Source organism: Chiloscyllium plagiosum, unplaced genomic scaffold (assembly GCF_037043375.1).
Source record: "Chiloscyllium plagiosum isolate Xiang-an unplaced genomic scaffold, Cpla_swu_hap1 HiC_scaffold_30, whole genome shotgun sequence".
Lineage (NCBI taxonomy): Eukaryota > Metazoa > Chordata > Chondrichthyes > Orectolobiformes > Hemiscylliidae > Chiloscyllium > Chiloscyllium plagiosum.
Window position 1 is genome coordinate 9,853,405 of NW_028270168.1, and position 22,597 is coordinate 9,876,001.

Here is a 22,597-nt window from a genome sequence, read left to right on the forward strand (position 1 = left end):
ATACTTCCCCACTCCACTAACATTCCCCCCAACATTCCCCCCAACAGTTCCCCACTCCACTAACATTCCCCCCAACTCTTCCCCACTCCGCTAACGGTCCCCCCAACACTTCCCCACTCCACTAACACTCCCCCATCACTTCCCCACTCTGCTAACATTCCCCCCAACTCTTCCCCACTCCACTAACGTTCCCCCCAACACTTCCCCACCCTGACACTTCCTCAACCCTCCTGAATTCTTCCCCTACTCCCAACACTCCCCCCTGCCTCAAGACTCCTCCCACCCATGACACTCCCCCACCCTGAGACTCCCCCCTATATACACAGCGATTATAACAAATGTAAAACATTCCACATTTTGCATCTAATGAAGTAGTCCTCAAGTGCTGTCACTGTTGGAAGGTCAGGCCACAGGATCCAGTTTGTACGTAGCAAGCTCCCACAAATAACAACTTGCGAATAATTAGCTAGTCTGTTTTAACTAATGAAAACAGCAGTTGTTGGAGAAACTCAGCATATCTGGTGGCATGTCTGGAGGGAAAGCAGAGATAACATTTCGAGTCCAGTAAGCCTTCTTCAGAACTGCTTTATGTAGTGTTGGTTGAGCGGTAAATATTCGCTGTGGGACCTTGCCTGCCTGCCTGTGAGAGTAAAGGCAGTGTTGGCTTTACATCATATTAAAGGTGACACTTGCAATAGGTCATTGCATTGTACTGTCCTGCAGCATTGAAAAGGTTGATTAATGTGGTGTTCCCCTTTAATCTGGAGAAAGTGAGGATTGTAGATGCGGGAGAGTCAGAGTTGCAAAGTGTGACGCTGGAAAAGCACAGCCGGTCAGGCAGCATCCGAGGAGCAGGAGGGTGGATAAATGGCTTATATCCGAAATGACGATTCTCCTGCTCCTTGCGTGTTGCCTGACCGGCTGTGCTTTTCCAGCGCCACACTTTTTGACTCCTCTTTGATCTGACCTGCAGAAATCTGTAGTTTAGCCATACCCCTCTGAGCTTAAACTCACTGGTTCCACAACAGTTTTGAAGCCTTTGCTGTTTCATTAGTGTTTCCAAAGAAACACTGTAAGCAGCAAAATCATTTTCTATCCCCCTCTCATTTTTAATCCATTGCTGAGATGCGAGCCTTGCAATTGTTGCCCATCTCTCGCTTTACTTGAGAAGGCAGTGATGGTGAACCACCTTCTTGAAGCCTTGCACTCCACATGGTGTCGGGACATTCCCACAGCACCGTTCGGGAGGGACTGCCAGGACTTTGACCCATCGATCCTGCAGGGACGGGGATGTTGTTCCAAAGTTAGACTTCCTTCTTTGCATGCCCTTCACTGGCTCAGTTGAGGGCAGGGATCGGGGCTGGTCACCCTTCTGTGGTGACTCAAAGTGACCAGTCTTCATGTACAATCCTAAACAGTGGGGATGTCCAAACTGCAAGGTGTCAGTCTATATTTTGAAGGGTCCACAAAGACGATTAGTCCTGTTTTACCTTTGAGGCTGTTGGAAGGTGATAGCTGGTTCTGCCATCACTTTCTGATATTCATTAATTACTGAATAGCAATTCGTCTTGAGGTTTGCCTCCTGTCCCACAAGGGGGCAATTGGAAGCCTCCAGTGGTTGCCCTGACTCTGCACAGACCAGAAACTGTACACAGCAGTTTTCTTTATTTACCTAAAAAGGAAAACCAGCCAACGTGTTGGAAGATTTCCTACAAATAGTTGAAACCTTCCCAAGCTCAAATTCCAGCTGCGATGGAAACTGTCTTAACATTGTGAAAACTGCCTGGCTTCTCTTCCCTGTCACTGTGCGGCTGGATTAAGATCCTCTTACACACTAAGTACCGCTCACCCTCATTGAACAGAAAACTCTCGATGTCCACACACTTTCAGTCAATTCACTTGCAACTAATTCTCTTACCACTTTCACTAATTCATCCATGTGTCTCCTTTTCCTCTCACTTTCTCTCTTTTATGGGTGAGCTGCAAATGCCACTTCTATGTTGAGAAGAATTAATTTTGGACACATGTTAATGTAAAAGCAATAATAATAGCTCACAATTCAACTGGGGGAACAAACTACCAAATGCTTTGAAGAGAGAGGAGTGTGAGAGGAATTTTATATTCTCACTATATCATTGGCACCAGATGAGCATGTTATAGTATCCACGCAATGCAGGAAGAGGCCATTCAGCCCAACGAATCTGCACTGACCCTCTGAAGAGCATCTCACCCTGACCCCATTCTCACCCTATCCTCATAACCCTGCGTGGGGTTTTTAACCAACGCTAACCCACTTAATCTGCACATCCCTGGACACTATGGGCACACTTTTAGCATGGCCAATCAACCCTAACCTGCACATTTTTGGATGGTTTTGGACATGTCTTATACAGCCACTCAGTGAAAGGTTCCTGTCACCTCCTGGAGAAGTCAGACTGTTTCATGAACAGCGATACTAGTCACTAAGCTGTCCTGAATGAGCTCATCTCAGGTCAGATGGTCTTTTCAGTACTGTGTTTGACCTCAGTCTCGTGAGTTCCTCATTCACTTGGTTAATTTACTGACACACTGCAGACAGTGCATGCTTCACCCACTGACAGTCCCGTCTACATGAGGTCTTCAATCACTGGGCTGACTTTGTAAACTCTCACTACCCGCTCAAACTCTGAGCTGAATAATCGGGGATATCTAATGCTCCAGGTAAAGAATGATTGGTGTGGAAGTGCCCCTGGGCCTGGGGAGGAGGAGACAGTTGTAACACAGTGACCTTCCCTCTCACCCAGTTTCCTCCAAAACACTGCAGATTGTGAGTTGGATGAGGACTGGAATTCTGTTTGGTTCCCCGGTGATAAAAAAGCATGCTTGCACACTGGGGGATGAAGAGGGAAGCTGTTGGAGCCATTGGGACCACACCCAACCCAAGCATTTTTCTGGACATCGAAGTTATGGAGAGATTTAATAAATTCTGAGTCGGACTGGATTGGAAGAAACTGTTTCCACTGGCAGAGGGCCATTCATCAGAAAAAGCAGATTTAAGATGCTCGCCAAAAAGAAGCAGAGAGGAGATGAAAGGAAATGTTTATAAGCTGCGAGCCATTGTGATTTGGAGTGCACTGTATGAGAGGGTGACAGAAGCAGCAATTTTCAAAAGGAAACTGAATATATTCCTCTTGAAAAGAAAAGAAACTGCAGGAAGCAGAACAGAAAAACAAAGGTCTGGTACCAGCAGGCCTCTTGCTTATGATGAGTCGATGTGTTTTCTTCAGAAGCCTCTACAGTGTGGAAGCAGGCCATTCAGTCCATCAAGTCCACACCAACCCTCTGTTGAGCATCCCACCCATATCACCTATCCCTGTAACCCTGCATTTCCCATAGCTAATTCACCTAGCCTGCACAGTATGGGACAATTGAGCACGGCCAATCCACCTAACCTGCACATCTTTGGACCGTGGGAGAAAAGTAGAGAGCCTGGAGAGGACCCATGCAGACATGGGGAGATTGTGCAAACTGCACACAGGCAGTTGTATGAGGCTGGAGTTGAACTTGGTCCCTGGTACTATGAGACAGCAGTGCTAACTGAGACACTATGCCACCCCAAAGTTTGTAACCCACAAAGTCAGGCAATTCGGAGAGATGGAAAAACAGTGTAGATTATCAATGCTCACTAGCTCTTTAAAGCCAGAAATTTGAGTAAAATTTACTATAGATTACACGCATAACCATCTGGCAGTAAGTAATAAATTTCTGATGACAATGTCCCTTTAAACTATCACAGTGGATTTTAATTGCATGATCCAATATATATCATGTAATGCAAACCCTAATTCTGTCCAAACCTGTGTTAGCACAGTATAAACCAGAAAGAGTTTTGTTAAAGCCTGATGGTGTTTAACAAGAACTTTCTACCCTTGATTGGTTACAATTTCAGAGTTTGCTTTCTGTTTGATATTGAGACAATTCACAGAGGATTATTTTACTTTAGAGCCTGGGAAAGAGAAATCGCTTGATGTTACAAAATAAATATCTTGAGGCCACCAAAACAGTATTGGCCAGGTCGCTCAACCGCATTGCAGTGCTCTCTCCTTGGGCAAGGTGTATTATCATTTCATAGGCAGCGTATTTTGGATAACTTCATTTGTTCAGCTCGGTTTTCGATGACGGTGTCAGTTTACCAAGTCAGCCTGAAGACTGAACACTCATATGGACTGCACTGTCAATTGGTGAGGAACAGACCCACTACACTGAGTTTGTAAATTAGTCAAATGAATGAGACCTCAAACTGGATGCACACCCATCCCAATAATTTAGGGTTTGATTAAATTGAACTGCAACTTAATGAAGCAAAAACAATTATGTTGAAATATTCAATTTTATTCCCTTATACTACAGTCTGTTAGAAGATATAGTCAAATTCCAAATCTTATGATTTAGTTTATTTTAGTGAAAATTCCCTGTATGTCATCATATGTACATTCTTCAATTCACGCTGTCCTCTGGACACCCTCAGATAGTCTTGTTTGAGAGCTCTCCTATTCTCAACTGTGGAGTTGCCAGTATGTTGGACTGCAAATCTAAGGTAGTATTCAGTTGTTCCCAGAATAATGCCCAGAAAATGAGGGATGAATTGAAAGAATCATCTGCCCCATCACCAAGAATTTGCCCTCAACGCAGTTGGTCCAGCTCACATCTAAAAACAAGCACAAAATGCCAGGCTGGTACTGAAGTGCGATTAGTAAAGTGTGCTACACCACCAGAGGTTTGAACCAAATGTTGAACTAATGTCCTTATAGTGACACTATTTCAAAAGCAATTCATTGGCTGCAAAGAGCTTTGCTATCCCCAGTGATTGTAAAAGGTGCTATATAAATGCAAGTCTGACTTTTATTTCATTTTATTTCAATTCTTGTACACTAAGGTAAGAATTACTTTTCTCAAAGAAGGTTGTGACTCTTTGGAACTCTCTTCCTCACAAGGCAATGGATATTTTTGAAGGCAGACGTAGACCGAATCTTGATAAGCAAGAGAGTGAAAGGTAATTGGTGTTCGATAAGAATGTAGTGTTGGGGTATCAATCAGATCAGCCATGTCCTTATTGAGTGACGGAGCAGGCTTAAGGAGCTAAGCGCTCTGCTTCTGTTCCTCATTCATGTGTTTGTTTGTAAATTCCTAATTGAGAAGTTGAAGGGTGCAGCAAGAGAGGTGATGTCCTAGTGGTATTATCACTGGGCTGTTAATCCAGAGACTTGGGTAATGTTCTAGGGACTTGGCTTCGAATCTCACCAGGACAGATGGTGGAATTTGAATTCAATAAAATTCAGAGTTTAATGACTACTATAAATTAATTGCCAATTGTCTGAAAACCTATCTGGTTCACTATAAAACCCTTTAGGGAAGGAACCTACTGTCCTCACTTGGTCTGGTCTACGTGTGACTGCAAACCCACAGCAATGTGGCTGACTCTTAACGGGCCTCTGGACAACAAATGCTGCCTAGCCAGTGACACCCTCATCCGATTACAGAATGAAGGAGTCCGGGGTTTGGAAGGTCTGTTTTTGCTTAAATAAGGAGGGAGTGAAGAAGATAGGATCTTGCGTTATCTTTCTTGTCTCCAATCAGTCAGGAGGATGTGTTCAGAGCTGTAATCAGTATCACTCAGAGACCCCAAAGCCATCATCTGTGGCTGGGTGAAACGTTTGCACAACTGACAACATCCTGCAATGCAATCAGATCCATCGGCCTGCCAAAACAATGGCAGAGAGTATTTTAAGCTCTACACTTGGCTGAAGGGTTGGTGGTTACAGGGCTGTCACTGCTGATACCGTGGTGACATTAAATCACATCGGTTTATGTGTTCTTCTGTCCTTTGCTGCATTGCCAGGAATATGTTAAATGAGCCCAGTGACAGCACAGTAGACGTCTGCTGTGCTTTGAAGAGCTGGCTCATTTCAACAGTTAGTTTGGCGCTGAGCCGAGTCCCTCTCAAACACGTTGAGTGCCGCTGTACAGTTGGCTAAGGGGAGATGATGATTGTGCCGCTGGAAGGTCTGACTGTTTCTTGTTAGCTTCCTCTCTCCTCTGAGCAGGTGAGGCCCAGATGGAGTGACTGTGCCAGCTGACAGCACAGCTCAGCTCCTGTCACACGTTCAGGTTGAGCCTGAATGTTAATTGAGGCTGGGGATATGAATGTGCAGCTCTTCAGAAAGCGAGCTCAATGTCTCCTGCCCAGAGACTGTTTGCCTGGAAACAGCTACAATTGTCAATGAATCGACCATTTTGACAGCACCTGCCAGACTGGCAGATCCAGGAGGTTGCAGAGTAGCAGACTCACGAAAACTTCACTGATTCGTTTTCTCCCTGGATTATACACCACCCCGTTGTGGGTGTACAGTATATTGCTGTTGCTTCAGCATTGCTGGGTCCAAGTTCTGGAATTCCTAATCTGGCACCCTTATGACACACACCTCAGCAGTGGACCCACAATTGACCCCAATTGACTGATAATTGACCAAGGTTAAAAACAAGGGCTGCTCTCCACTCTGCAAGCACCTTGCCTCTGTTCCTGATGAAGGGCTTTTGCCCAAAACGTCGATTTTCCTGTTCCTCGGATGCTGCCTGACTTGCTGTGCTTTTCCAGCACCGCTCTAATCTAGACTCTGATAATTGACCAAGCAGAATTTAGACTCCCATCTACTTGTTAAATCACTTTAAGAATTAATTAGACCATTGCAATAGGTTCAACCACATCCAAGCAGTTATTTGAAGGGAGTATGTTGGTGATAGAGATGTCTCAATTTTTGTTTAAAGTTGAAAATGGTTTCTACTGAATAATCCAGCAATATTTCCACCGCCCTCAGAACTACCAGTCTGCTGCTGATTTCCTGACCATTTTGCTGTCCAGTGATCTGTGTTCACTTCTGAGCTTTGTGATTTAAGAATTTAAAACAATGTCAGTACAAAATAGAAATAGAAAAATATTTTTTATTTTCCCGATTCATTCCCCCTTCATTCCAGCATGGATCTTGCTGCATTATACCCCTGAGCCTCCTCAATGAATGGGGCTGATTGTCAAATCCAGTTCTTTCATGCTAATGTTGTTCATTTGTCTCTTCCACCCCAGACCTACCACACATCCCGACAGACACAAGATCTGGCAACGTTAACAGATCTCGAAGGATCAGGGTCAGATGATGAGGATGAAAATGTCTACTCTGGTTCTGGAGGATCAGGCTGTAAGTCAACAATCTATTGTGTTTCTGTTAAACATTCCTCACTCCCTGTAGCGAGTAGGGTATTTGATTTTATTCTAAATTACCCCAAACGCCAGCAAACAACTAAAGCTGGAGTTTGATACACACGCCCCGCCATCTCAACACCACCCTCCCCTACCATGACTCACTCACCCTTGGGCCAATCAAGTGACCAAATAATAACCGTTTAAAGCCCACCTTTGATCTGATGGCTTGTCCATGACTTCGTGTTGGTCGTGGGGTGTGTTATGGTGAGGGAACCAAACAGCAAGGACTGCAAACTCCCCACCCATTGAGGACCATTGGCATCACCTCCCCCCCTACCCTCTGACACCCCAGTCAGAGCCTACCTGTTGCACCGTGGTGAGCAGCCCACCTTCTCTGCCCCACCCCCAACTCTTATTCAATGCCTTGAGCATAGGTCCTGGTCCTGGGCTCACTGCAATTCCAACATTGACCACTGATGCTGGTGGCACTGTTGGCACTGACGAGCTGCTGGTCTTTTGATTTGGCTGACATCTCTTTGAAGGTGGGATGTCCTGCCTCAATAGGAATGGAAGCCATGATTTGAGTCACATGGAATTCAGTCGCAGATATCGGGGAACATACACCCATTTGTCTAGCTGGTGGGTGGGACCTCCCTCAATTGGCACTCCTTCCTCTACCTTTACCACCTACTGCCTTCACCATTAAGGCACAGTGACAGCAGTGTGTACCATCTGCAAGGTGCACTGCAAAAACTCACCAAGACAGCACCTCCCAAATCCGTGAACTTATTGTGTCTAAGAAGATGGGCAGTAGATTCCCAGAAAAACCATCACCTGCAAATTCTATTCCAAGTCACACTTAGGACACTGTCTTGATTCCTTCACTATCATTGCATCAAAATCCGGGAACTCCCCCCATAACAACACTCTGGTTGTACCTACACCTCAAGGCTGCAGCAGATCCATGTAACAACTCATCACCATCATTACAAAGGCAATTAGGATTGAAAGGTCAGCATTTATTGGCCATTCTTAATTTCATGATCAATTGTTAAGAGTTAACCACATTGCTGTTGGTCTGGAACCACATGTAGTCCAGGCCAGGTAAGGATGGCAGATTTCCTTCCCTAACGTACACTACTGATGTGCCGATGATTGTGAGACTGGGAATTTTTACAACGTTCGACAGATGTTGCACGGTTGCCATTGCTTTTTAATTCCAGATTTTTAACGATTAAATTCAAATTTCCCTGTCTGCTATTGTGAGATTTTGAACCCATGCTCTCAGAATACTAGACTGGGGTTCTGGATATATAGCTCAGTGACAATACCACTGTCCTACCACCCTGATAACTGCTGGGCTAGTTAGCAAATCAAAGAATGCACGTGTGTGAATTGTATCTATCTCATTCTCAACCTTACCTTGATTTTACTTATGAATCTTTCAAAGAATCTTTCAAAGAGCAGAACCATATCTTTGTAATTCTGCGTGGTGACTGCAGAGAACACTTTCTGGGGAGATGTTGAGATGAGGGAAAACCTGTTGGCCCAGGTTTTCTGATCTATACTGGAAGGATCTGATCTCAGTTATCTGAGAGAATAATAGGATGGTTATGGTAGGGGATTTTAGCTTTTCAAACATAGACTGGGTCTGCCACAGTGATAGAGAGGAGTTTGTTAAGTGTGTACAAGAAAATGTTCTGATTCCATATGTGGATGTACCTACTAGAGAAGCTGCAAAACGTGACCTACTCTTGGGAAATAAGGCAGGGTAGGTGACTGAGGTGTCAGTGGGGGAGCACTTTGGGGCCAGTGACCATCATTATATTAGTTTTAAAGTTGTCTTGGAAAAGGACAGGCCGGATCTAAAAGTTGAAGTTCTAAATTGGAGAAAGGCCAATTTTGACGGTATTAGGCAAGAACTTTCAAAAGTTGATTGGAGGCAGACGTTCGCAGGTAAAGGGACGGCTGAAAAATGGGAAGTCTTCAAAAATGAGATAACAGGAGTCCAGAGACAGTATAGGGGTAGAGAATGCTGGATGACTAGAGAAATTGAGGTTTTGGTTAAGAAAAAGAAGGAAGCATATGTCAGGTGTAGACAGGATAGATTGAGTGAATCCTTAGAAGTGTATAAAGGAACTAGAGTATACTTAAGAAGGAAATCAGGAAGGTAAAAAGGGGACATGAAATAACTTTGACAAAGCGGGTTAAGGAGAATCCAAAGGGATTTTATAAATGCATTAAGGACAAAAGGGTAACTTGGGAGAGAATAGGACCCCTCAAAGATCAGCAAGGCAGCCTACGTGTGGAGCCGCAGGAGATGGGGAGATACTAAACGAGTATTTTGCATCAGTGTTTACTGCGGAGAAGGACATGGAAGATATTACAGAGAGGAAGTTCTGGATGTGTTAAAACAAATAAAAGTGGATAAATCCCCAGGACCTGATCAGGTGTACCATAGAACTCTGTGGGAAGCTAGGGAAGTGATTGCTGGGCCTCTTGTTGAGATAATCACAGGTGATGTGTCAGAAGGTTGCTAATATGGTGCCATTGTTTAAGAAAGGTGATAAGGGCAAGCCAGGGAACTATAGACCAGTGACATCGGTGGTGGGCAAGTTGTTGGAGGGAATCCTGAGGGACAGGATGTACATGTATTTGGAAAGGCAAGGAATGTTTAAGAACCATCAACTTTGTGCGTGGGAACTTATGTCTCACAAACTTGATTGAGTTTTTTGAAGAAATAATAAAGAAGATTGATGAGGGCAGAGCGGTGGACATGATCTATATGGACTTCAGTAAGGCGTTCAACAAGGTTCCTCATGGTAGACCCGTTAGCAAGGTTAGATCTCACGGAATACAGGGATAATAAATCATTTGGATACAGAACTGGCTCAAAGGTAGAAGACAGACGGTGGTGGTGGAAGGTTGCTTTTCAGACTGGACACCTGTGACCAGTGATATGCCACAAGGATTGGTGCTGGGTCCACTGTTTTTCATTATTTATATAAATAGTTTGGTTGTGAACATAGGAGCCAAAATTAGTAATTTTGAGAATGCCATCAAAATTGGAGTGGATGGTGAAGAAGGTTACCTCAGAGTACATTGGGATCTTGATCAGATGGGCCAATGGATTGATGAGTGGCAGGCGGAGTTTAACTTCAATCAATGTTAAATGCTGCATTTTGGAAAGGCAAATCAGGGCAGGACTTATACACTTGATGGTGAGGTCCTGGAGAAAGTTGCTGAACAAAGAGACCTTGAAGTACAGGTTCATAGTTCTTGAAATTGGAGTCCCAGGTAGATAGGATAATGATGAAAGCGTTTGGTCTGCTTTCCTTTATTGGACAGAGCATTGAGTATAAGAGTTGGGAGGTCATGTTGCTACAGAACATTGGTTATGCCACTTTTGGAATATTGCATGCAATTTTGGTTTCCCTCCTATTAGAAGGATGTTGTGAAACTTGAAAGGGTTCAGAAAAGATTTACAAGGATGTTGCCAGAGTTGGAGGGTTTGAGCTACAGGGAGTGGCTTAGTAGGAAGGGTTTAGAGGGAAATGGGCCAAGTGGGACTAGATTAGATTGGGATATCTGGTTGGCATGGTCAAGTTGGACCGAAGGGTCTGTTTCCGTGCTGTACATCTTAATGACTCTAGGACTTTAATGATTCACCATTGTTCATTTTTAAATTAGCTATTCCCCCAACTGAATCTTTATGTGAAGTAAATCTTGATATTAGCCTCAATTCTTATTTTTGCCTTTATGTCATTGGAGGAGCGAACATAAGTTGAGACTAATTGCAAAGCCCTTCCAAAGATGGGCAGAAGGAACCAATAGTCTCCTTCTGTGATGTATCACTCTGTAATTCTACATAAAAACCATGGATGAGGAAACAGCTAATGAGTCCATTTAATTCTTTTCAATCCTAATTGTACTTTGGTTCCAATTATACAGCTTGGAAGAGATTTGACACCTTGCAGCCTTTGGTAAGATAAGCTTCTCGTCTCTGTCCTGGTCACTTTATCCTTTGGCATATTGAATTGACAAGCAGCAAGTTCCTTTACTTTGAAAGTAGAGGGTGAGGCTGAACATGCTCAGGCTGGTTTCTCTGGAGTGTTGGAGGCTGAGGGGTGACCTTATAGAGGTTTATAAAATCAGGAGGGGCATAGATAGGATAAATAGACAAAATATTTTCCTTGGGGTGGGGGGAGTCCAGAACTAGACGGCATAGTTTTGGGATGAGAGGAGAAAGATATAAAAGAGACCTAAGGGGCAACGTTTTCACTCAGAGGGTGGTACGTGTATGGAATGAGCTGCCAGACGATGTGGTGGAGGCTGGTACAATTGCAACATTTAAGAGGCATTTGGATGGGTATATGAATAGGAAGGGTTTGGAGGGATATGGGCCGGGTGCTGGTAGGTGGGACTAGGTTGGATTGGGATATCTGGTCGGCATGGACGGGTTGGACCGAAGGGTCTGTTTCCGTGCTGTACATCTCTATGACTCTATGACTGTACAGCAGAAGAAAACCCCAAGAAGATTTGTATGCGAGGGGAACCATACAACATCACATTGAAAAATAAGATTACCTTCCGCCCCTGCTTTTACCGAAAATAAATCTCAGTATGTGCTCATTTACTCTGTAATGGTCAGCAGGATCAGTTGTAATTGCTGGACATGCCATGAGGTAAATGACTGTTTATGGATCCAATTGCCTTTTGGTGAGAAGAGCAGATCATTGAATGGATGGTTAGTAGAGAAGAAGGTTTGGTTTGAAGGATGCCCATATTCAGTTATCCCTCCTCTGGGGATTGGTAGCAAATGTTGTGTTACTGCCCTCAAGGAAATGGCAAGAAGATACCAGCTAATATTTTGCACACACTTGTATATTTTATAAGCTTATTTTTCTTAAACCCCTCTCAAATATGATGTGGAGGTGCTAGTGTTGGACTATAATTTGGTGATGTGTGATTTTGAACTTTGTCCCTCTCAAATACTTATTCTGACTTTGCCCTTTTCGTTTGTTACTTACCCCATGTTTTCCATCGGGGTGGCTAAATCTTCAATCTGCTTCAGTCCTCCTCTTTTAAACTCCTGCAACATTTCCCACTTCCACCTCTGTGCTCTCTCTTAATTATTTATGAAATGCATGCCTCTAAACCATTCAGTTTGCTCGCTTTTCCTAATCTCTCCCTTCTAGCTTTGGCATCCATTTCTTTATGTCCATGCATGCAGGGCTTTGTGGGTGATTGCCAATGTGCAGGATTTGGGATCAATGGAAGTTGTTGCTGAGTCCTCCACAGCCCCCATCCTGATGCGCAGATGCTGCCCTGTGGGATGTACACTTGCCTCATGTGTGAGAATCAAGTCATTGTCTTTTTGTTTTGTTTGCCATTCCCATATTTTCCAGAAATAACAGAATCGCTGAACTGATTCTCCAAAGAACATGCTCCAAATCTTATAGTAAAAGTTAACAAATTAGCCTCTTGTTTCTGAAACTAAATGTCATGTTTTTCTCGTGTTATGACCCCCATAGAGACCAACGACTTAGAGAGATGAAAAGAAAACCATTCGGACAAGATTTCACAAACCAACAAAGTCAACATAATTCAAATATTGATTAACCAGCAAACAATGTTTCAAATTGATACTACAGTTTCACTTTAAGTAGCCAATGGAACAAGGATATACCTCAAATAGTTTCAAGTGCTCACAATATCTCCTCAACAGATGTGCCTTCATTTGCTATCTCACATTGTTTCCAATTCTGCCTCCATTATTAGAACCTCTCATTCCGCACTCAATAATTTCTACAAGTGAGTCATATTCACCAGCTGCCACACTCCATCTGATGTTGTCAGACATGGTTAACACTTGTTACAACACGGGGTAAACTCTCCTGCTTAAAGTAAACCAGCAACACAAAAAAGATTTATCCCGTGCAGTAATCTGTGAAAATTCAAGAGGCTAAGAACTAATTGAAGTACAAATTAACAGCTTTATTTCTTAAAGTATAACAGAGAATAATTAACTAACAACTATTTACAATTCCTTCCTCTAACCTATCTTTTACTTTCCCTTCTATATTACTAGTCTGATAAAAGCCCCCGATTAAGAGTCACCAAAAATTCAAGTTTTCAAAACCAGCCAGATATCAAATCTTCGCTTCATATCTTCATCAGTCTTCTTTTCTTCTTCTTAGGGATTTCTGTTTCGCAGGTTACTGACCGATAAAGGTACCTTAGAGAGAGCTATTTTTCAGACAGTGACTACATGCTGGTGGCTTGGCAGCTCTCCTCCAAACTGTTCCATTTTCCCCGGTCTTATACCCCAAAGCATCAGATTGTGTCATTGGCTTTTAAGATTGTCAATATACTAAATTCAAACTGGATTGGAATTTGTTTTTTTTTTGGAATATAATTTAAACTGGCCCAATTCAAATCTGTATTTGTCTCCAGGCAACCCTAGCTTCAAAAATGTGTTACTAGCTTCAACCCAGTGCTACATTGTTACCTTATTCAGAACACTTGGTGCTGTCAGGTAGTTTGCTAGCTTTTAACTCTTTTAAAGGTACATTACACCCACATCTTCATAACACACTACCTAGGTGGAAATCTAAGAGTTCTCTCAGAGTCAGGTCTCAACAATCCTCAGGCATATAATCCCCACAGATGTCCTTTTGTGCTATCTTTAAATGGTATGGTGGGCTTTGGCAACACTCAAACAGCAACAGTGGATGTGTGCAATCCATAACCTTTAGCTATTCCAGTTTTAGCTCTCTACCTTTTCCAACAGTGTAACGCACAGACACAGTAACACAGTCTTCTTATCGGACTAATTCAACATCAGCATCTATTCTAGTCAGCCAAGCAGAAAATGATCCATTCATGGATATACTTGCCTGCTTCCACTTACACCAATTCTGTGTGTTCTGAAGTATCAGGCGAGAACACCACCCACTGCAGTTAGTTTTCTATTTGTCTTTTTCCTTCTTAGTTGTTCATCCCTCATACCCTCTGTCAGAGTATTCCTCCGTTTCATTTTGATGCTGTCATCACACCAAAAAAAAAGTTTCACAAAACAAAAGGGTCTTCACACAGGGATGGATCATTCCTGGTTCAACATTCCCAGTAATGTGGAAATTGGAAGAACCATAAACTTAAATTAAAGTCATGGCAATGACGGTTTTATTTGTTTTCAGTCCGATCGTTTGCTGACATTTCTTTGGCTAGCCTTCCCTTTCCCCTCATTAGATCACGTTCCCTCAATAAGAATGGAAAAGGTAATTCTCATTATTAACTCCGGCCACTTGAACTGGATTTGAATGAGAAAAGCTGGGGCTGACCTCCCAGTGCCATTCTCTCTGTTTGGACCATAAGACATAAGAGCAGAGGGAGACCATTCAATCCCTCGTGTCTGTTTTATCATTCTGATCTGACAATCCTCAACTCCATTTTCCTGCCTTTGATTCCTTTCCTGGTTAAAAATCTGTCAGTCTATCTCAGAGTCTCTAATATACTTAATGACCCAGCCTTAACAACCCTCTGCAGTAAAGAATTCCACAGATTCACCATCCTCTAAGAGAAGATATTCATCTTCATCTCTGTTTTAAATGCCCAGCTCATATTCTGAGATTATGCCCCTAAAATGCCATATGGTTAACTGGACCTGACCCCATCATCTTGCCAATCAGAAATGGTCATGGTGTTTCCCAATTACTTGTGTCGTGTTTGTTATTTGGTTGCTATGCAATGCCTCAGCTTACTGATAAGCCTTTATGTGTGGGTCTTGACTGGGAGTTATTTAACTATGGGAGTGTTTCAGGCCAACTTGTCCGACTCCTCTCTGGTAAGTGCAGACAGGTTTGATTTGAACACAGAGCAGTGATCAGCATTGTCAATGCTGACTGCTGTGTAAGTTGATCTCCCCGCCACTTTCAAGCTTTCGTCAGCACTCTGACTCTGTCATAGTCAGCTCCACTGAAAGTAAAAACCCTCTGATTTTACAAAACCACAGATTGCATCCTTGTCTCCAACTGGAGTTGATCCCTACTATTTGAGTTGATTAGAGGGAATGCTGATTTTGTGGGTTTCCCAGGTCTGTGCGTGGCAGCAACTTCCAGAATTGAAACTGGAGAGCCAAGGCTGACAGCGTGCACAGAACACCAGAGTGGGAGCTTAATCGCAACTAGGACCCAACCAACATTGGAGCAGGGAACTAATCTGAGCAGAGTCTCATGGGCAGAATGTTTGCCCCAATATGGGGTACAAACAGCGATGGTGAGCACCGTTTGCTACGGTGTTAGGGGAGAAACCAGCAAGTACCAATGGAGGGAAGGTAAAGGCTGCATGGGGACTGGGGAGCTGAGAGGAGGTGATACAGAGCGAGAGAGAGAGAGAGAGACAGAAGGAGGGAGAGAGGAGGAAAGCAGCAGGCGAGAGAGAGGGAACAGTCCTCCAGAGGTAAGACTGTCAGATCACTTCTCCACCCACCCAACCACTGGCCATTCTGTGGATGGATTTCCTCCCCACCATTGCTGACAGCCTCGGCATGTTTATTTCAAACTAAAAAAATTCTGAGAGGTCACCTAGTAGTGGAATCAACCTCCATTTTTCTGTCTCTGTCTGTCTGTCTGTCTCTCTCTCTCTGTCTGTTGTCTATCTCTGTCTCTCACTCTCTTTCTCTGTCACTCTCACCTGCAATAGCAGGCTGTGTTATTTGCAAATCTTCCTACTGCACTGGTAAGGACAAGTTCTGGCAAGTTACTGACTAAACAAGGTAATATCACAGTCAGGTGACTGTTCCCGACACAGTGCGGGGTCAGGATCCCAATTTAAATGAATATTCCTGTCTACTGTGTGTAACCTCCTTCCAGTGGTCAGAGGATGTTGAGTATCAGTGAGACCAATCTTAGCTGGGATCATCCTTCCTTTCGTTTATGGGCTTCTCATCACTCAGCTTACAGACAGTGTCTCTATCGTTGGTCAGTGGTCATTGCTGAGTTAGCTGTATATTATACACCACACGCCCAAGCCCTCTCATTGCCTTCCTTCTACACAATCATACAATGGTACAATCCCAACCAATCACACATGAAGAATAAATTATTAAGGAACTGTTCCCCTGCCAATTAGATTAGATTTAATTTTATTGTCAGGTATACCTGAATAAAAGAGTACAGGAATACAGTGAAAAATGGACAGAGTTGTCACTCTCCTGTGCTACCTTAGGATACAATAGTTAGAATTAAAAACAAGACATTGCTTTCAGAAATGGGTGGAGAAATGTGCTAAACAGGCAGATCAAACATTGTTCAAACTTCATTTTCAATTTACAAATGTTCTTAAAATTAATTTGGACCACTCACCTCCCCTTGATTTGCCAATTCTGCCAATAATCTCCAGGTCATCACCAGCACCAAACTATGTTATTGCCTTAAGTTGTACTGTACCTTAGTGACTGGACTCAAAGCATTAATTCTGCTTTCTCTCTCCACAGATGTTACCAGCTGAGTTTCTCTGGCACTTCCTCTGTTTGTTTGTTTTTCTGACATTGTTCTGGAGAGTTCTTTCCACCAACTGGTGATCTGATCTGATCATCGTCATGATCCCCGCACTGGCAATGGGGGACCTCTCAACACAGGCAAAACAGCAAAGGCTCTTTCTCAGAGATCACTTGGTGAAAAAGAATCTTCTAGAAGGCCTGATTCCACCTCCTCCTCTGGTCTCTTGCCTGCTCACAATCCTGAAGGCATTGGCAACATGTTATTGTCAGATCAGGTTGTATGTTTTAGTAGTACAGGTTAATATGGAGTAGCCATTCTAGCGTGAGATCTGATGTGTGTATGTGTGATGTTTCATATATAAGTATACACTTTTTCTTTAAACATTCATTCATGGATTTATTGTCCATCTCAGACTGCAGTTGAGAGTCAACCATGTTGCTGTGGGTCTGGAGTCACTTGACCTGGTAAGGATGGTGGTTTCTTTACCTGAAGGACATTAGTGAACCAGATGAGTTTTTCTGACAATTGACAATAGTCTCTTAAGTCCAGATTTTTATTAAGTTCAAATTTCACCCTCTGCTGTGGTGGGATTCAATCCCAGCTTCCCAGAATATTACCTGTATTAACAGTCGTGCAATAATACCAGTTGGCCATCAACCCCCTTCCCCCCAATATTTGGAATCACAAGGATTCATAAACCCAACACCCTGATGGTTTGGTTCAGTGCTCCCTTCTACCGGCAGGGGTGGAAGGGTTAATAATGAGAGGGCACTGACTTATGGCATTGACCAACAGAGCCCAAAGAGATTAAGGAATAGGAGCAGCAGGAAGAATTCAGCCCCTCCAGTCTGCTCTGTTCTGAAGCAACAAGAGGAAACCTTTTTCTAATAAAACAGTCAGATGCTGTGACCTGGAATGAAAGGATGTTGGAAACATTTCATTTTAACTTCCAAAAGAGAAATGATAAGCACTTGAAAGGAAAAACATACCTGCCTATGGGCAAAAAGCAAAGAAGGGGAGCTAATCAGCTAGCAACTTCAAAGAGCGAGCACAGGCTCAATGGGTGCGATGGCATCTTTCTACACTATATGACACTCCCATCCATGGTTTGTACAATCTATGGTCATCAGGTTGAACTCAGTGTTTGTGTTTTTCTTTTCAGACTTTGAGTTTGACACTGAGCTGCGGTTTACCACCCGCATGGCCAGGCCGGTTACCTCTCCGCCATCCACCACATCCTTCGGCTCGCTTCAGCCGATTGCCTTCACCTTCCAAAGTACTTCTCTGGCGGGCGACAGCACGGCCAGTTCACCCACACCATCCGCCTCCACTCTTACCATGGCAGCAACCTCGACAATGGCGCCAGTCCCCATCACCATGCCAGCTGCTGCCTCCACCACAACTCTCCTGGCAACGACCACAAGCGCCTCGACAACCGCCAGCGCCACCACCACCAGCACCGTCGCCATGCCGACTGCCCGTACCATCGCCATTGTGCCACTCGCTACTGCAGCAGCATCCACAGTGCAGTCAACCACAAGGAGTGCCACCAGAGTTAGTGAGGTGGCCAGACCAGCGTCGACAGCAGATGCACACACGAGCCAAGCTTCATTGGCAAGCTTCACAGAGAGCACTTGGAAAACCCTCTCACATGTCCCTTACATCACAGAGGTAAGTTGTCATATTTAGATAACTGAGAGTCTATGTGTTACATATTGTATGTTATGTCAAGATAGTATCTCTTTCAGAGTTGACTGATGGCTCATCAGCCAGTTTCTGAACTTGTTTAGAGGCTGTGCAGCAGCCTCTAGCAGCCTGTAGCACAACTACAGAAATAAACCTCCCTGTTGGGGTGCAGAAGACAAATAGTTGTGTGTTCTTTAATTCTGACTGGAGTGTAGTAACCGCCCAGTGCAGAATACTGTGGAACACCAAATGTATAGAATTTCCTTGCCTTCTTAGTTGCAAGTTAAATGTATGACGTTTTGGAAGACAACTCTTGGGAATTAAAATGGCATTAGAATTTTGAATAGATGTAGTTTCCAGGAGATGGGAGCAAAGTAAATTTGGTCAGGCCTAGGGCCTGCTTATGACCACTGCCTATGGAAAGCACTTATTGCAAGGAGTCCTTTCAACTATGGAAGTGCTGGGGGCCCCTGAGGGATGATCCTCGAGAAATGTCTGATGGAGAACATGGTAGGGAAGTAGACAGTCTTTGACACTATCTGAACTGTTACTATGTGCGTTGGTCAAAGGGGACAAAGCCCCAGACTTTGTCCCCATGGGAACAAAGATGAACTTCGTACTGAGGTCAAAGGTGATCAAGATGGCAATGCCATCCGAAATGAGTATGGAAGCAAGTGCCCCGAAACTTTCATGTAACAGTGGCTGCCAAGATAGGAGATGATACAAACCCATTGCTACAGGCCTGCTGTTAATAGATGTTCTATTACAATGGGTTCCAAGTTAAAACATTAAAAATAGAAGTGAGAGTAGAGAGTTCAGCCTCTCATCCGAGTCTCAATCTGTTTTGCCTTTACGCATAAGACAAGCCCTCCACACCAGGAACCACTCATTATGAATCTTCTCTGAACTGTCTCCAATAAAATTATATCATTCCTTAAATAAGGAGAACAAAACTGCTTGCGCACCTTGTACAGTTGCAGTAAGATTTCCCTACTCTTAAACTTCAACCCCTTTGAAATATAAGGGCCAACATTCCCCTTGCCCTTCCTGATTACCTGCTGCCTCTGTCGGCTACCTTTCTGTGTTTCGTGCACAAGTCCCTTTGAGTTGAGGCTTTCTGCAGTTTATTTTCCATTTAAATGAAACTTTGTTCTTTCTTCCAAAATGAACAACTATAAACTTTCCCACATTTTACTCCATTTTCCCACTTACTTAGCCAATCAATATCACTTTGTAAACTGCTTATATCCCTCCCACAATCTCCCTTTACACCTATTTCAGTGTCATTTGCAAATTTGGCTACAGGACATTCATTTCCTTCCTCCAAGTCATTAATATGTATTATGAACAGTTGCAGTCCTGACACTGATCCCTGTGAAACCCCACTGGTCATGGGTCACCAACCTGAAAGGAGCCTATTACAATTGGCTGCCAGTTAGCCTGTTACAGCACATAGGAAGAGTGATGCTTCAGGAAGAGTTCTGGGGATTAGAAAGTTCCCAGGTTAACTTTTCAGTGAAGGTGTTATATCAGAACAATGCCATCACCTCCTCCTGCGAAACACCCATCTGATGAATTTACCAGCATCTCATAAAAATATAGAAACATGTGACAGGGTATGACAGGGTGGATACAAATAGGATGTACCCCATTAGGGGTTAGATATTTAGGATTGAGATGAGGAAGAATTGCTTTATTCAGAGTGTGGTTAATCTTTGGAATTCTGTACCTCAATGAGTTGTGGAATCTCATTTAATTAAGTTCAAGAGTGAAATCGATATGTTTCTGGACACTAATGAGATTAAGGAATATGGAGATAATGTGGGAAAGTGACATTGAGGAGATGATTGGTCATGATCTAAAATGACAGGGCTGAATGGCCTACTCCTGGTCTGATGTTCTAATCTATTTCATGAGACAAAAGCTAGAGCCCATAGAAATAAATAATATAAAATGGTCACCAACAAATCCAAGAAGGAATGATGTATTTTTTTAACCCAAAGTGATGAGAGTGAGGACTCCAGTACCACCAAAAGCAGTAACCGAGGGAAACAGCATTTACAGGAAGCTGGATAAACACAAAGGAGTGTGGTTCATGTGGAGCATTAACAGAAGCAAAGACCAATTAGTGCTGAATTGCCTGTTTTGGTGCTACATGTGATATAATTCTCTGTTTGTCATGTTGAAAGCTCATTCTAATGGCATTATCAATACTTTGGCTTTAATATCAGGTCAGAGTCTGGGAATACCATGGCGAGTAACTCACTTCCTGACTCCCCAAAGCCTGTCCATCATCTATCTACAAGGCACAAGTCAGAAGTGTGATGTGGCTAGATGAGTGCAACTCCAATAACATTCATGAAACTTGATGCAATCCAGGACGAAGCAGCCCCTCACTTGATTGGGACACTATCCACCAACTTAAACAATGACTCCCTTCGTCAACTGGCACAGTGTCAGCAATGTACATCTTCTACCAAATGCATTGCAGCAACTTTGCCACAGTTCTTTCAACATCACCTTCTAAATCCACGATGCCTCCCATCTCAAGGGACAAGGGCAGCAGATACATGGGAACACCACCCCCTGCAAGCTCCTTTCCAAGCCACTCACTATCCTGACTTGGAAATACTTTGCTGTTGCTTCACTGTTGCTGGGTGCGAGTCCTGGGATATCCCCCCTAATGGCATTCTGGATGCGCTTGTTATTTTCTTTTTTTAATTTAGTCTTGGGACGTGGGGTCACTGGGTGACACTGGTCACTGTTGGCTGGGCCAACACTTATGTTCCCTTGAACAAAGTTGAATGCTAAGGCCATTCCAGAGGACAACAAGAGTCAACCACATTGCTGTGGGTCTGCAGTCATATGCAGGACAGACCAGGTAAGGACAGTAATTTCCTACCCTCCACCACCACCCTCTGTCTTCTACCTTTGAGCCAGTTCTGTATCCAAATGGCTAGTTCTCCCTGCATTCCATGAGTTCTAACCTTGCTAATCAGTCTCCCATGGGGAACCTTGTCGAACGCCTTACTGAGATATAGATCACATCTACTGCTCTGCCCTCATCAATCCTCTTTGTTACTTCTTCAAAAAACTCAATCAAGTTTGTGAGACATGATTTCCCACGCACAAAGCCATGTTGACTATCCTGAATGAGGTCAGGCAGCATCCAAGGAGCAGGAAAATCGACGTTTCGGGCATGAGCCCTTCTTCATGCCCAAAATGTCGATTCTCTGCTCCTTAGATGCTGCCTGGCCTGCTGCGCTTTTCCAGCAACACATTTTCAGCTCTGATCTCCAGCATCTATTTTCTCCTATCCTGAATCAGTCCTTGCCTTTCCAAATACATGTACATCCTGTCCCTCAGGATTCCCTCCAACAACTTGCCCACCACCGAGGCCAGGCTCTCACTGGTCTATAGTTCCCTGGCTTGTCCTTACCACCCTTCTTAAACAGTGGCACCATATTTGCCAACCTTCAGTCTTCCGGCATCTCACCTGTGACTATCAATGATACAAATATCTCAGCAAGAGGCCCAGAAATCACTTCTCTAGCTTCCCACAGAGTTCTCGGATACACCTGATCAGGTCCTGGGGATTTATCCACCTTTAATCATTTCAAGACATCCAGCACTTCCTCCTCTGTAATCTGGACATTTTGCAAGATGTCACCATCTATTTCCTATAGTCTATATCTTCCATATCCTTTTCCACAGTAAATGCTGACGCAAAATATTCATTTAGTATCTCCCCCTTCTCCTACGGCTCCACACAAAGGCTGCCTTGCTGATCTTTGAGGGGCCCTATTCTCTCCCTAGTTACCCTTTTGTCCTTAATATATTTGTAAAACCCCTTTGGATTCTCCTAAATTCTATTTGCCAAAGCTATCTCATGTCCCCGTTTTGACCTCCTGATTTCTCTCTTAAGTATACTCCTACTTTCTTTATACTCTTCTAAGGATTCACTCGATCTATCCTGTCCATACCTGACATATGCTTCCTTCTTTTTCTTAACCAAACCCTCAATTTATCTAGTCATCCAGCATTCCCTATACCTACCAGCCTTCCCTTTCACCCTGACAGGAATATACTTTCTCTGGATTCTTGTTATCTCATTTCTGAAGGCTTCCCATTTTCCAGCCATCCCTTTACCTGTGAACATCTGCCTCCAATCAGC

General features: G+C 43.6%; 1 protein-coding gene across 1 annotated transcript in view; it reads left to right on the forward strand.

Moving 5' to 3' along the window:
- The window catches only part of LOC122563500 (uncharacterized), a 224,164-nt gene that overhangs the window by 183,894 nt on the left and 17,673 nt on the right, over positions 1-22,597 (forward strand). Inside the window, exons 2-3 of the mRNA XM_043717296.2 lie at positions 7,118-7,229; positions 17,900-18,408. Of these exons, the coding sequence (XP_043573231.1) occupies positions 7,118-7,229; positions 17,900-18,408 (621 nt within the window). The remainder of the gene's footprint in view (positions 1-7,117; positions 7,230-17,899; positions 18,409-22,597) is intronic.